The sequence below is a fragment of the Dendronephthya gigantea genome, unplaced genomic scaffold, assembly GCF_004324835.1.
Source record: "Dendronephthya gigantea isolate DGI-Jeju-01 unplaced genomic scaffold, DenGig_1.0 000098F, whole genome shotgun sequence".
NCBI classification, from domain to species: Eukaryota; Metazoa; Cnidaria; class Anthozoa; order Malacalcyonacea; family Nephtheidae; genus Dendronephthya; species Dendronephthya gigantea.
The window spans coordinates 331,810-348,184 of record NW_021163108.1 but is presented as its reverse complement, the minus strand read 5'-3'; the positions used below and the strand labels follow the sequence as shown (position 1 = coordinate 348,184).

General features: G+C 36.2%; 1 protein-coding gene and 2 non-coding genes across 3 annotated transcripts; 2 read left to right on the top strand and 1 right to left on the bottom strand.

The window, feature by feature from the left end:
- Positions 1-246: 246 nt before the first annotated feature.
- On the bottom strand, positions 247-318 carry Trnac-gca. Its single transcript has one exon. It is a non-coding gene; the product is annotated as a tRNA-Cys (tRNA).
- A 590-nt stretch (positions 319-908) lies between these two features.
- On the top strand, positions 909-980 carry Trnam-cau. Its single transcript has one exon. It is a non-coding gene; the product is annotated as a tRNA-Met (tRNA).
- A 386-nt stretch (positions 981-1,366) lies between these two features.
- On the top strand, positions 1,367-15,114 carry LOC114534201 (histone acetyltransferase KAT2B-like). Its single transcript, XM_028555756.1, has 18 exons — positions 1,367-1,721; positions 2,662-3,015; positions 3,230-3,408; positions 4,029-4,220; positions 4,724-4,846; positions 5,494-5,567; positions 5,764-5,835; positions 6,238-6,311; positions 7,464-7,675; positions 8,184-8,310; positions 8,938-9,048; positions 9,967-10,047; positions 10,819-10,881; positions 12,655-12,769; positions 12,990-13,023; positions 13,250-13,316; positions 13,535-13,619; positions 14,655-15,114. The coding sequence occupies exons 1-18, from the start codon at positions 1,539-1,541 to the stop codon at positions 14,834-14,836; spliced, it is 2,328 nt and encodes a 775-aa protein (XP_028411557.1). The 5' UTR covers positions 1,367-1,538; the 3' UTR covers positions 14,837-15,114.
- Positions 15,115-16,375: the final 1,261 nt, after the last annotated feature.

The following is a 16,375-nucleotide window of genomic DNA, read 5'->3' as shown; positions in this document are numbered from 1 at the left end:
TCATAGTATAGTCGATACACGAACATTATTAGGATAAAGCAATTATATTCCCCATATTCCAGGTGTGGACCCCAGGTTTGCAAATATATAGAACATGCATGTGTCCAAGAGAGTCATTCAACAAACCTAAACTGCTTAGATTATTTACCACACCAACCCATTGTTGCCACAAAAATAAATTGGGATTTTTAATTTACTAATTAGTACAAGAAAAATATTCAACCTTGCTTAAATTTATCAAAAAGAAAGGAGCGAGCGGAGTTGAACCACTGACCTCTCGATCTGCAGTCGAATGCTCTACCACTGAGCTACACTCCCTGATCGTTGCATGCGCTATACCTGTTAGATTCTATTCTCCTAGATACCTTTAACAACTTTTCCCGCTGTCCTTAACTTATTCGGAATAGCACAAGTGAAAAGAAAATAAAGATCAGCTTATATATTCATGGCATATCAGTATTGGGCAGTAAGCAGGGTGGCGCAGTGGAAGCGTGCTGGGCCCATAACCCAGACCCCAGGTTTACAAATATATATATTTGCATGTATCCAAGAGAGTTATTCAAGAAACCTAAACTGCTTATATTATTTTACCAAACCAACGGATTGTTGCCACATAAATAAATTGGGATTTTTCATGCACTAATTAGTACAATAAAAAAATATTGAATCCTTCTTTAATTTATCAAAAAGAAGAGAGCGAGCGGAGTTGAACCACTGACCTCACGATCTGCAGCTGCATGCTCTACCTTTGAGCTACACTCCCTGCATGCGCTATGCCTGTTAGATTCTATTCTGTTAGATACCTCTAAGAACTTTTCCCGCTTTTCTTAACTTATTCGGAATAGCACAAGTGAAAAGAAAATAAAGATCAGCTTATATATTCATGGCATATCACTATTGGGCAAGCAAGCAGGGTGGCGCAGTGGAAGCGTGCTGGGCCCATAACCCAGAGGTCAATGGATCGAAACTATTTCCTGCTAAAGTTCTCATTTCATTAAAATGGTCTCTTCAGTTTGCCTCAAAAGCGTAACTAGGTTTCTTGTAGGTCTTTAGCCTAACATTATTATAAAATCATATGTAATATTTAATTATAAAACTGTACATGGGGGAATAATCAGTGGACATACCAAGTGTCATTTTTATACCGAAAGATTTTAAATTTTTTCTGAAATGGGTTATAAGAGAAAAGCCTGACTGAGTTCAAAAAATTACATAAAGACGTATTTTTAGATTTCTTATATTCGACGTTTATATATAATGCAAGACCGTATAATTACTCAGTGGTGTAAAGTAATTACCATCCTCGTCCCCAGGGCCTAGCTCCGTTGCTCACTCGATATTCTAAAAAATCTCCTCTTGACTTAAAGCGACTGTCTTACGTAAAAATTCTGCTATTCTCTGTACTCTGCTACATTTTAGTTGATACAAGGGAAAATGATTCGAAAGAAGTGTAAAAATATCGCATTCGCTGCAAAGGCGCTACAAACAAAGACTAATTTCTCATCGTAGATCCTCGCGAAGATCAAGCAGAATCCAAGATGGCGGACTCACCGGGTACATCTGGAAGCAATCCAGTCAAAAAGGCATCTAGTTCAGCTTTTATTCCTTCTGAGTTGACAAGACCAGCGCATTTGGCGCGGATTGGCAATCGAAAGAGTCAAATGAAAGGGCTCCCAAGACAAAAGAAACTAGAAAAACTTGCAAGTTACTCTCAGTGTAAGGTACAGAATATAATGAAGTAACATTTTTGAGTAAATCAGAGTCAAAACAAGTGTGCAAGTTCGTATGTTTTTCCTGGATAAAAACATAAAGAATAAATAAAGAATAAATGAGTATTCTGCAGGAAAACTGACTGTGCAACAGATAATTATGCATTAATAAATTAATAAATTGCCACATAATTAATTAATTTATTGACACATTATATTAGTCCAGAGCCATATCTAGGATCTTACAAGTCAATTCTAAGCCAAAATTTTGGTCAAGAAAAAAAAATGACTAGAAATACAATGCATCCAGCAATCCTTTGCCATTTCAAACTGCAAGCAAATAATTCCCAGTGCTAGCTAGACCGAAGCTTATATATACATAATACACAATTAAAGTGAAGTGCACTAAAAAAATTGCAGTGTCTGCGATGATATGCTCCAAAAATAGTAATGAAAGTGAAGAAAACTTTACCTAACTCTAAAAGTCTTGTAGTGACATTTATTCTATAAAAATTCAAATTGCACTTTCAAAAACCTTTTTTCAGTTAAAGCAGTGGTGTAATAGCCTTTCATAGTCAGTCTTTGGAAAGTGACATAAGCTCATAATTGTACAAGTACATTCTTTATTGCAAAAGTTTTTCCCATTGGAACTGTGGTCAACCGGACCATTGAAGTTCAACATCCGTGACATAGAATTTGGTAAACTTTTGATGTTTATTGTAATATCCGGGTGTAATTTCTAATCCTGAAAGGAATCAGTTCCATTACCCGTTCTTTGCACCGGCTTGGGGAATATACTACTCCCCATTACAATAGAAACTCCTAAAAACTCCCAGTACAATACAAGCGTTGCCCATATAAGGGCACCAACTGAAAGAAAAAATGGGCAAAACAAGTTAGGTTAAAGAAAGCATATATATTTTCACACCATTCTGTTATAAAACATTCAAAGGGTGACAAACTTTGCAAATGCACTGGATGGAGAAACTCCGCCTCCGCTCCTGGTGGTAACCAAACGACTGCTGAAAATGATAACTCCCAATGTCGAAGCTGTAATCACTCTCTTGCAAGTCATCTATCCACTTTGGATGGCAAACCTGACGAGGAACTTGACAATGTCTTGTCAATTGTGGTTGATGTAGAAACACTGTATGTTTGTGTACATAATGAGAAAGATGAAGACACAAAGAAACTATACACTGGTTTATTCAAATTACTTCGAAAGTGTGTATTTCAAGCCGTTTATATGAAGCCATCCGTTGCCCTAATGGGAAATCCGCCGTTTGAGAGCCCAAGTATTGAAAATGTAAGTGGATTAAGAAAAGATAATTTGCTATGTATGTCCTCTAGAGAGGTGTAAGGGTTTGGCAGAAAACTGTTGAATAAAACCTTGCATCAAAGATGATGAACTATTTTAGCGATGCATGATATGGTAATAAGTTAAAAAGCGTATCATCGCCAATCTTGCAGCTGACTTTTTTTATCTCCCTGAGGTTTTATTATCAACAAAATTTTTCCAGGCAATCTTCAAGTTCCTTCATATGAAGTATGAGAACAGCGAAGACAAACAGATGATGCATGATTTAGCCAAAATGTTTATCCACTGCCTCAATAATTGGACGTTAGATACTCCGTCATCAAGGAAGGAACAAGGATACAGCGGTGAAGAAAACAATTTTTACAAAACCAATTATTCGAGGTAAAAGCATGTAATAATCATGCACTCAGGCATGCTTAGTAATGAGATTATATCACCACATAGCACCGCTACATATATGACACCGCTAAGATTGGTGTCAGTTTCAACTCGGAAATTAACCCAGTATAGTTGTAACTTGTAACTATAGTCATTGACAGGACTTGCCAACCAATCGCAATCAGTATAGTTTATTTTGAAATTAATTACGATTTAGGGGTGGTTGTATGAAGGCCGGATAGTGCTATCCAGCCCGGAATAGCAATTTTCCACTCGCTCTCAAATTGTTAGATCCAAAGCTGAAATTTTATTGCTTTTTCAGCATTTGTACAACGGTTAAAAAATCTCTATCCGCTGGATAGAGCTATCCATCCCTCGTGCAACCAACCCCAGAGTTTTTCAACTGCCTCCTGGATTTAGCTGAAAACTTATTCTACTATATACAGCATATATGTTCCCTGAAATCGTTAATCGAAATGTTTGAGACATCCACCGACATTGTTGCTGCCTGACTGACACGCACCCCCGCATACATAGCTACATATAAGTACCAAACGCATACTCCCGGAAAAGGATGTCTCGATTCGGCAGTATCTAACTATTTTATCGCGTATTTTTCACAGGTGGTTATGTTTTTGCCGAGTCCCTGTTTTTTGTAACACTTTAACAAAGTACAATCTTTCGCAAGTTTTCGGAAGGAGCTTCTTCCAAGTGGTGTTACCCTCGGTTGGCAGACAAATACTGGATAAGTTCTCAGCTGATAGAGAGAAACTTACTGCAGAGAAACGTGCCATTCTTATCACGCACTTTCCAAGGTAAATGTGATATGAAGCAGCTGTATTTATTATTATTTAGCTATGTAGACAAGCAACGGTAGCCATTCGGCAAAATATCTTAGTCTCGCTGACTTCTAAGGGGCCGTTGACTATCAAAGATACAAAACGAAAAGAAAATATCTTACATACGGTATAAACATATACCTCAAATTGTACATAATTCTTTCCTCCCACCCTTTCTCCTACATCTTGCAATAAATTATATATTTATTGTACATCTGTACCCGCAATTAACCTTTCTAAGAGGGATTTATTTATTCTTTATTCCTGGTAAAGTTGCATGTTAATTTCATTAACGCGTAGAAATCATTAATTTTCCTCTAGAAATTGTTCCTCATTAAGTTAGATGACAAGAAATCGTAATTTATTTACCCTCAACTACAAAATATACATATATATATGATTGAACCAGATGTTTAGAATGCCCCTTTTAACAGGTTTCAGCTCTTATTTTTTGTCGAGTGCATTTAAATTTTTGTCAGATTTCTTAAAGATCTAGAAGAAGATGTTATGCAAAATGATAGCGTTATCTGGATGCAGGAAATTGAAATCAAAAAGGAAATGGAAGTTACCCCATCATCTCCTCAAAGTACGAACGATACAAGGTAGGTTCTGCACAAATTTCGTCGTAGTAGGTAAAGTATAGGCCATTATCCAAAGTCTTTATGCATGACTGGATGTGAAACATATAGGTTACCTGAAAAATTTCAAGGTTAACTAAAACATCTCGAGTAAAAGCCTTTATTTGGGTGTCGGTAGTTAGCAAATAGCACTGAATGTGGATGAATATCTATAAATCATTTATTCATGTTCGTACAACCGGGTACCGTAGAAACACAACAAAAGAAATCAGTCGGGCATAAGACTAATATATGAATGACGACGGCCCTGTGCACCATGCAGGGGCCGACCGTTCGAAAGGCGTTTAGTTTAAACGGTGGATAAGCTCAAAATGGAAAACAAAATGATCTATTTATTGAACAGCTGAGCTAAACTATTTCGATGTAAATAGTCTAATTTTCAATGGAAGTACATATTTAAGCATAAGATGCAGATGCAATCATTCACAAGATGTATAAGAGTATTTTTAAACTTTTGCTTATCCACCGTTTAAGCTAAACGCCTTTGGAACAACCGACACCAGGAGTGAATACAGTAGGATCAGACTATACTGATCCTCTATTTAATCCCATTTTGGTAACCGTTTACGGTCTTTGTTGTAGTGTCATGTTTTAAATTTTAACATTTGTAGTGTGGACAGTGGTTTGTTGAGCCCTCGGACTTTGTCATCCTTTCATCTGGCCGCCCCATCGTCTGCGGGTCACGGTAAAGCCTATTTCATAGAATAATCTTTAAAGAGAGTAAAAATTACTTTCTATCTGCAGACCCATTACTCTTTATGATGTTCAATTATGATGTTCTTTGCAAACTTGTACCATTCAATTTTATATTAAGTTAATTGGCTTTTTGAAATCAGAAATAAAATACATCGGTGTTCATTGGTTGCAATTTTATTTAACAGATTTGCACAACAACAAAAGACCGCTAGATTCTGGAACTCCAAAATCAGAAAACAAAAGACAGAAGTTAGCAGGTAATCATAACTATCGTTAATGCTTTAAAGGAAAGGAACTTTGTGAGTAACTTTGGTCGCAAACAGTTTCCACTAAATGATTTTCAAAATTTCAAAATCTCTCGCCCCCAGACCCTTATCTTTGGTACATTTGACAATGTGGTAATTATTTTTATAAAATAACATGTATATAACGCGTGTTCTGATTGGTTGAAGCGGGAAATTTCGCGGGAATTTAAAAACAAATTTATTATGGTTTGTTATTTTATAAAACAATTACTTAATGGTTTCCGTGGATGGCCGGGTCCAAACATGCGGGAATGTTGCGAGAGTTAAGAAAAGCGCGCGAAACACGAGCCGAAGGCGAGTTCTTAACTTGAGGAAACCATTAAGTAATTGTTAAATACCCGTATTGTTTCAAAGGTGATGTTCCTGAGGAAGTTTTCGCTAAAATCGTCGCTGTTGTTACTGAAGAGCATGAGATGTTAGGACCAGAGGTGAGAATTATAGACAGACTGTAAAAACAAAAAGGCAAGCAGTAAACAAGTAGTCCAGCAGCAGTGAAGAATGATAGTTCCAACCAACTCCTTAATAGGAGGTGGTGCAATTTGTAGACATGAGGCATTCAAAAATTTGATTGCTGGATTTATAGGAATTGCAACTCGATGAATCTCCCCAAGCGATCTTCCGTATCTTGCATGCAACAAAAAGTTTGGATAAATATATACAGTTGATATTACCTCGCTGACCTTTAGCGTTTATTTTAAGGACTTTATTGGTCCTATAGGCTTGGTTTTTTTTATTATTATTTTCCTCTCGGGTCGACCCCCAGCGTCGCTAGCTGCAGGCCATATCACCCTAATCGGGAACCTGCGCACAGGTAAGTTGCTGGTTATTATTATCAAGAAAGCGATCAAAATACCAGCAAACGCTTTCCTCATCTTTACGTTCATTACACATATATACAACTGCACACGCCGAGCACAGTAAGCCTACACCGGCTACCCTACGTAAAAGATGTAGAGCGGTTTTAAAATGGGCTGTTCTTTGTTTCTCCTGCTTTCAACATGCGACCTATAGTTCGGTATATTGTTCATTTTTATTATTAAGAACATTTACGACACAAAATTTACATAGCTGGGCTGGCTACGCCGCTGTGAACGACGCGACCCATAACGCCTAGTAGGCGTCTTGTTTATTAATAGCGTTGCTTCGATTACACAAGTAAAAAGCTTACCCTGTAATTTGTCATTATTACAGAGGTCGGTTTAAGAAAGTTAGTTGAGATTTATTATAGAAAGATTAACTACGCAAAATGCAGTTATATAAGTTTTTACCTATATGGTCCAGGTTATGCATGAAACAGCAAATGAAAGTAGGGTTTACACTGTCAGATTTGTGTGATCACGGTTGGAATCTTGCCAAGAATTTTTGTGAAAATATTTGACAAACTTTAAACAGTTTTCATCTGTAACTGAATTGTTACCTTGACACGTGTTAGCTACCAACTCTCTTGGATGTACCAATTCCAACTGTATATTTACGGAAACTTTCACGGTATAAATCAAGTCTTGATGTACTACTATTGGTTTAGAAAATGTCAATTTCAAATTAAACTCGTCAATTTCGTTTAAACATTGTACTTACAGCGTGGTTTGTACCCTGGGCAACATAGCGCACGAGACGAGGCAGCTCGTTGTGAAGAGAAGCGAGGCGTCATAGAATTTCACGTCGTCGGAAACTCGCTGCGACGACAGCTCTCTCGAGAGAATATCATGTGGTTGATTGGCTTGAAAAACGTATTTTCATATCAACTACCGCGAATGCCGAAAGAATATATCACGAGATTGGTTTTTGATCAGTAAGTGAACCAGTAAAATTTAGCTGCAAACTAAAGCCTCGTTACACTACACCTATAGACTCGATTTATTAGCACGGCATGGTCAAAATGGATGCCCGTGCTTTAAATTGCTGTGCATCAAATTGGATGCGGGTACCAATTTTAGCAGTTCCGTTCTTATAAATTGACTGTAGGAAAAACAGTGCCTTAAAAAGATAAGCCAAAAACTCAGGTGGAGGATATATAAAGAGCGTTTCGCCTTTCGTTAGTTTCTTAAAACAAAACGCTATAAATTTTATTGAAAACCCTCCCGTAGATTGTGAAAATTTGCTGATGAATATGCGAAAATTCTTACATGCATTGCTAAGAATTAAAAAAAACAAAGTTTTATAATCGTGATTTTGTTTTTCCTGCAATTTCATTACTCTTTAGTGAATTTTATGCGAGTATAACGCCTTAAGGGGTGATTTAATTAGCGTAAGTTTTCTGCAGTCAGTTACCATATCATCTTCGATTTTTTATGCTAAAGGAAACACAAGACATTGGCTTTGGTTAAAGACAACAGACCTATTGGCGGCATTTGTTTTCGTATGTTTCCCACGCAAAATTTTACGGAGATTGTCTTCTGTGCCGTAAGCTCGAATGAACAAGTTAAGGTAGAAATCATCTTTAGATGTATAATCATGAGGGCATTGTCTTATCATTATGAGATTGAGTCTGCATGTTCGTTGATAAGTTAAGGAACATTTGCCCCTCTACTGCAGTCATCAAAGTTTTAACAAGAATAGTAATATTTTATAAATATGAATCGCTCAAGACTAGTGTGAACAATTTTCCATGTTATTTAGAACGTTTAAAGGTTTTCATTACCTTTATATTTATAACTAAATATATGGTTTTCATTACCTTTGTATTTATAACTATATATATATATATATATATATATATATATATATATATATATATATATATATATATAATATATATATATATATATATATAACAATTATAAATACAATTCTTTTAATTAGTTGCTACTTTAAGTTTCATGCACTTAAGAATTGTATTTATAATTGTTATAACACGCTCTGCATTCTATGTATTGAGCACTCTGTGTTCTACAAAAGTCTATTTGGAATAGATTTATTATATTATATATATATATATTATATATATATATATATATATATATATATATATATATATATATATATATATAATATATATATATATATACGACTACAATCTGTTTAGAAGTCAATTGATGTAATTTTAACCGTTAGGGATACGGTACGCATTTGATGAATCATCTCAAGGACTATCACATTCAACATGGAGTACTCAATTTTTTAACTTATGCAGATGAGTTTGCCATCGGCTACTTTAAGAAACAAGTAAGTACACTGTAGCTCTTGAAAATGCTGCAGTCGTTGCGTTAAGTCTTAAATGATTTGTTGCGCAAAGCCACTGATCTATGTAATAGCCTGTAGTGTTCCTATATTTATTTTATTTAAAGCGCCTGGGAACGAGGCTGACCTTGCACATGTAAAACGCAGGATATCGTATCGCATTCATCCGAAAACAACTATTGTAATTAATCGTCATTTTGACTAGCTTAAAATACAATGAGACAATTTGAGTCGCACCCATTTTGTGGGCACAGGCCCAAATTCTCCGTACGGGTCCAAATTCCCAAGCAAACGTGAAAAAACCAGCATTGTTAGTTCATGACAGTACTTTAAAGCATTGTAATGCGATAATACATTGCCTATTTTGGAATAGGAAAGCAGGCAGTCTTAGGATAGTTTGGCCGCATACTCTCCCAAGAAAATTTCGAAATTTATCAGTTGCGTAGCCTGCCTGACAATTTAATCCAGCTAGGGCCATGCTAATATTTTGGTGTTCATTGTCGATGGAAAAAATGAATCTCTAAAGAAATGAATAATGAATAAGTAAACATAAACTAAATCATCAGGCTGGCTGCGCTGATATTTATATGAAAGCTGATGCGATTTTCGGGGGAAGGGCAGGTTTTTTACAGAATTGAATTACCTAAATTATTATAGAACTCCCAAATGAAGGAAAATGTGACTTTTTTGTGTTATGAAAAGGAGACCTCTCTTGCGTGCGTGATGTAAAATAAGAATTGTAATTAAAAGTGTATTTGAATCCACCTCGAAGAAAAAAATTTTCCTTGATTCATTCCAATCATGATTTTATTGTAATGTAATATTTTATATGATGACTACTATAATTCATCTATTGTCGATGTTAAATTCTCTAATCGTGTATTTCTCCCTTTTTTGCTCAAGGGATTTTCTAAGGAGATTACTTTGGCACGAAATGTTTACCACGGTTATATAAAGGAATATGAAGGAGCAACACTGATGCATGTAAGATCAAGCTATATCATGTTTTCACCCTTCCCATTTCTGTAGTTTCGGCTTGGTTATTTTTATTTTTATTATTATTTTCCTCTCGGGTCGACCCCCAGCGTCGCTAGCTGCAGGCCATATCACCCTAATCGTGGACCTGCGCACAGGTAAGCTGCCAGGCTACGGTTACCAAGACTCTATCATTAGCTCTATTATTATATCACGTGTTGTATTCACTTTGGGCATATTTCGTTTCATCTTCGAAGCAATATAGAAGAATCAAGAAAGCGATCAAAATGCTAGCAAGTCATCTTTACGCTCATTACACATACAACTGCACACTTAGAGCACAGTAAGCCTACACTAAAAGATGTCGAGCTGTTTTGAAAGGGGCTGTTCTGTGTCTCTCCTGCTTTCAACATTTTTGTTGAACCAAAGTTGATTATCTTAAATTCGCTGAATACTCTGATAAAATCACAATACAATCTCACGAGATATCACTAGTATCATTCCGAGGGTCGTGGGTTCAATCCCCATGGCGGGGTCAAGTAGAGTTTTCTCTTACTTGCCGGTATGCTTTTCTATGTATCAATAAAGACCATGATTCATGCGATGTATTCATGAATATGTAAAAGTAAAACTTAATTCTTAAGTTCGAAAACGCCAACACTTCATAGTCAGTCAACAAGACCTCAGACGTCATACTAAATTTCTGTACGAACGACGCGACCTTAGCGCCTAGCAGGCGTCTTGTTCAATATTTTAATAGTTTGTGTCTTTTTCTTAAAGTGTATCCTCAATCCCAAGATACAGTATACAGAATTTTCTTCTGTTATAAAGAAACAAAAGGAGGTAAATACCGGTGAACTCTAATAAATCTGGAACGATAACTCAGGGGGGGGGGACTGAAGCCGACTTTGTGCTCAGTTTGCAGGTAGACACAGTCTTTTTTAAATATTTTTGTCAAAAAAAATTTTTAAATCGATGAAGTTTTCATATTAAATCTTGCACTAGCTTCGTATAATATACGTAAACCCGAAGAATGATGACTGAATTTCTCAAATAATCAGATTTAACAAAAATGTTGCCTTTACGAAATAATATTGAAGTAAACACGAAAATGACAAAAAAAAGTGTTTTCCCGGTTTTTCTGAGTTTTTGAAAGTTTGAGGTACACCTAGATCTTCAAACCATCAAAATAGTGTAGATTGTTCTTAAATACACCTACTTTTTTAGTTTGGGAAAAATTGGGCCCTTGTGGAGAGAAAAAAACGAAGTTTAAAAACAAGAGTATTTAAGTATAAAATATAAATATATACACTGTAAACAAACATTGTCTGGACACATTGTTTGATTTGAAATAAACCAGGTGACATTGTGGCAAACATTCCCCAAAAACGAAGCAAAAAACAAATTTATATTTTCACGGCAACTCCTTCGCTTCGAACGTCAGGATCGGGCGCGAAAGCAATCTAGCAAAAGGTCGTTTCCGGGGGGATATGACCATTATTAGCGCTATGTTTGGCAAGACTTTGCGTACTTAACCTTGCGAAGAAATAACTTCATTTTGGATTTATGCTCGACAATTTATTCACACTTGGTTTCACTTCGGAACGACGTAATCTTCACCTCGAAATATATTCTAGTGTTGACAAAACCCGCGAAATTTATTAGCAGTGGGACGGTAATGATAACCAAGACTCTTGCAGCTGCCAGCTTCAGTGAAATAAAAAGACATATGTCTGAGGGCATATGTAAAAGTGCAGCACTCCAATGTATCTCTCAAACAATGTAAAATATATCACCCAAGAGAATCCAGTAGAATCGACAATTGAAAAATTATGACGTTCGGAAAGCAATCGCTGCATGAGACCCAGGAGTTTCGCAGCAGTAAAGAGTGATAACGGTGCTCCTATACAACCAACTCCTAAATGAACGACAGATTGAATGAGTATGAACTGAACTTCGAATTGGCTAACGGCATGCAGTGACTGATTAAATATACAGCACAGGGTTGCATAGTGAAGTGGCTCTACTGTTTTCTTCCTATACTGTGGTGGTGACTATAACCGATCTGTATTTATCCTTTTACGTAAACATAGCAGTTAAAACTAACCCTAATACACTCTCAAAAGTATCAAATCTATTTTTATTTAGTACTTTGTGTAATGTTTTTATGTTTTATTTATAAGGTAGAATATCAACAACTATATAATTAAAATTATATAATTACCTACAAGCTTAATTACTTAGCTATATGATTATACGCGAATCCTCTCGCCGTCAAAAGAGCGCACTTCTCTTCCGCGTGTTACTCCCTCTATAGTCAGTATATCCAAATTTAGCAAAGTGCATAAAGTTGAACTTATATGTGAAATATTACCTATTTCGGTACACTCGTAGAAGAAAAACTTAAGAATTAATTATTATAATTTAATTCGATCTGGAGGTAATGTTAAAAACTGAAGTTGTGTTCTATCTACCCAGAACGACTGCTTTAGCTAATATAATCTCTTTGACAATGACATCGTCCGTTTTTGTTCATGGTTAATGATTGCATGATGGTATACAATAATAGTACCATCTGGGATTGTCATTATATAACGTAATTTTTTACCCACGCAGATTGTTAAAAAACTTATTCAAAAACGACAAGACGAAATCAAGAAAATCTATCCTGGTTTGACGTGCTTTAAAGAAGGCGTTAGACAGATTCCCGTTGAGAGTATTCCTGGTGTGGGTAAGTCTATCGATTTCTCGAGTTTCATGCCTACGTTGTAAAAATGCCTTAAAGCGATAAAACTGCAGATTTTGAACTAAGAATCAAGTGGATCCAATTTTCAGTACAACGAATACAACCGCCCCCCCCCCCTGTTCAAGCGCGATCTGCATGGGGTCATATAGATTATATATTACAGGGGGTAGGTTACCCAGGTTTAAACCCTACAATTTCTCTTTAGACGAGACAGGCTGGAAACCACCGACTAAGACGAGGTAGTAATGATTGCCCGTGTGCAAATTTTTTCTTTAATCTAATGGCTGCGATTTAGGAAATATTGTACGTGAAAAATATCGTTATATTGTGGTTCTCTAAATACCTACCTATACATTCATTCATGAAATCGTGTCAATAATTGCTTAATGGGATAAGCCTTGGATTTTCCATGAAATACAAAGTGTGTCTGTTGTATTGTCGCTAACAAGAAATATTTTATTCAAGGGCGGATGAAACTGTTGATTCTGAGAAACTTTCCGTTCAGTTGAAGAATATTTTGACACAAGTCAAGGTTGGTTTGTAATGGATTTGATATAGGCAATACGTCGCTATTATCGTAATAGTAATCGAGGTGTATGATTTTCATTATGACTTTTTCCATTATGAGTAATAAAAATTACCTCTGACACTTTATGGGGCTATTTCCTTCGGTTAGCCATTGTTGTATGATTTCCCCGTTCTTCAAGTTGTTATCATTTTTGTGTTCATAAAGTTTTCGTCACATTACAGAACCACGCGAGTGCCTGGCCTTTTATGAAAGCTGTAGAAGTTTCGGAAGCTCCTGATTATTACGAGTACATCAAGTATCCAATGGGTGAGTGTAACAGTGAACTCTGATAAAACTGGAAGGATAACTCCATAACAAGGTCCAGTCATTGGATACATGAAGTTATCTAATTATGGCGGGAAATTTCGTATTTGGGGGCAAAAATTTGCCAGAAAAGTGCATTTTTCAATTAACCACTTTGACTTTGAACAACGAATAACTTAACCTTTGTAGATAGAACTTAGTAATTGGCATAATGACTAATGTAACTGTAAAAACCGGCGGGTTATATAAGCTTTGCACTTGAAATAGCAAATAATAGGATAATAAACAATTATTGAATGAGGTTGAGCAGGATATGAGGAATTATTAAGGCCGAGGTTTGTGTTATCTGCCGAAGCCGAAGGCTGAGGCGGATAACACAAACCGAGGCCTTGATAATTCCTCATATCCTGCGAGAACCGAATTCAATAATTGTTTTATTATTTATTTGCAAAAATTTTGGGCTTAGACTAAACGCTTGCGTTGTAGACATTTTTAGACATTCGTATTTTCCCGCTTTTAGGTTTTGGCACAAGCCGCATAAATTAGCGTGACGTCATACCGTGCAATAATTTTTTTCATATCTGACGAAGTGACGTCAAACGTGCAATAATTTTTTTCATATCTGACGAAGTGACGTCAAACGTGCAATAATTTTTTTCATATCCGACGAAGTGATGTCACTGTCCAAATTTGGGCAGCTGCCGAGCGGATACGACGATTTCGCCAACAGCTGCTGGCCAATCAAAACTCTTGACTCATTTTCAATAAATAATAATAGGATTTAAACCTATCAAGTTATTAGTTCATGCAGTCTTTTTAGAGTTCACTGAAGTGTACTAAAGTACGCAACATATATTTGCAGAGCCATATCTTTTATGGAAAATAATGGAATTATATGTAGTTGTGAGTTTCACACACCGATTCACCACAACGTCTCGTTTAAAATCTTTCTTATGATGACGCGTTAAACGCGGAAAGCCTATAATGTGCGACAGCTAGCGTGATATTACAATTGAGTATACCTTGTTTTAAATGTAGACCTTAAAACGATGACAGATCGCCTCAAGGCCGGTTACTACAGCACCAAGAAACTCTTCGCAGCTGACATGATGAGGATTTTTAGCAATTGTCGAACGTACAATGCTCCGGACACTGAGTACTATCGCTGTGCTAATACAATGGAAAGATATTTCCTCAGTAAGATTAAAGAAGTAGGGTGAACAAAACTAGAACGCCAATGTTTCTCAGGGTGATTATATCAAATATGATATATAAAGATAATATTAGAGAGAGACATCGGTCCAAATTACGTTCCTCGAAAGTCATTTTCCTTATCGTTGTTTTGCAAAGTTATTTTCAAACCTATTCACCTGCTTTTAGTAGAGTATACTAGTTCATATACGATTTTATACGAATTGCTATAACACTCTAATGTCTGGTTATATCGTAATGGTATAGTTTCACTGAGCAAATATGTATTTTTAATGAAAAATTCCTTTTTTCCCTCATTGCGAAGTCTTTTTGTATACAAATCCTTCTCGAGCAACATAACCGAGCAACACATACCCAACCATATATTTTTGTTAACTGTGACGAGGAAAGGTGCCTCCCCGTCCTTGATCCCTCAATCGTACGCTCGATTGTCCGTGATTTTACCACAAGATTAAGTGATTATTTTTGGACGCCTAAGCTTATACGATGTATCATTCATTAATGAGATAACACATGAGAGTATCATCTTCACCGCTAGACCACGAGATCAAACATTCTTAGATGATCATATGGCGTATATAGCCGTGGCGTTAATTTTACACAATCTCTTTCCTCAAAGGTCATGCATAATTAAATTTTTTTGTTAAACCACGGGGGAGATTTTTTTCGGGATTTGTACCATCGACTAAGCACTTGAGGGACCATGGCCTGGCTTAAAGTTTTAAATATCACCCAACATTTTTGTAAAAAGTCATAATGAAAAATGACTTTCTGAAAGGTCAAAGTGGAAAACATTCATAGGAATTGAATTAACAACAGCGTAGCTATGCATGTGTATACTAAGTGTAAGTATGTGTTTATCAATTATCGTGATTGGGTTTTTCAATTTGTGTTCTGTTTACTCCGTTCCCTTCCGTTCTCTAATAGATGATGTTGAGTTAGCCTATAGCCAATGTTGCACAATATATTCCGCAAGTTCAGCGTCCAAGCATTTATTTCTGCAACATTTGTCATAAAGTGTAACTCCTTTATAAGCCTTATATAGGCAATTGAGCTAGGCGAAGGTCCATATAGGTATCTTTTGCTCTGCGTAATTTCGGGTGTTACCATTCTGTCATTCATGAGTGGTTCTATAAATTGAGATTAAAGAACAAAATAAGAATTCATTTACTCAATCGTGATGCATAATAAATAATATCGCAATTCGAAATGCGTTAAAATCGTTTCAGCGCACAATTTTTTCACGAATTTTCATGCACGAATCTCTTTTCTGCTAAGTAGAAATATTTTCACCTACTGAAATCCCGCTGCCGGAACGTAAGCGTAATAGAAAACAGGCTTTAATCTTTTTTCCACCGTGGTCCGTGTTGTATATGTTTAATCATTTTACGCCCATCAACGTTTTACTCATACTTTGCCACGTTTACAACTAAACTGCGGGAGTTTTTCAACCGACGTTCTTAAATATAATCGTTCAACCTAAACTCTGCATTGTAAGAACAATTGAGGCGAAGTCCCAAATGTATCTTTTCCTATACACGGCTAAA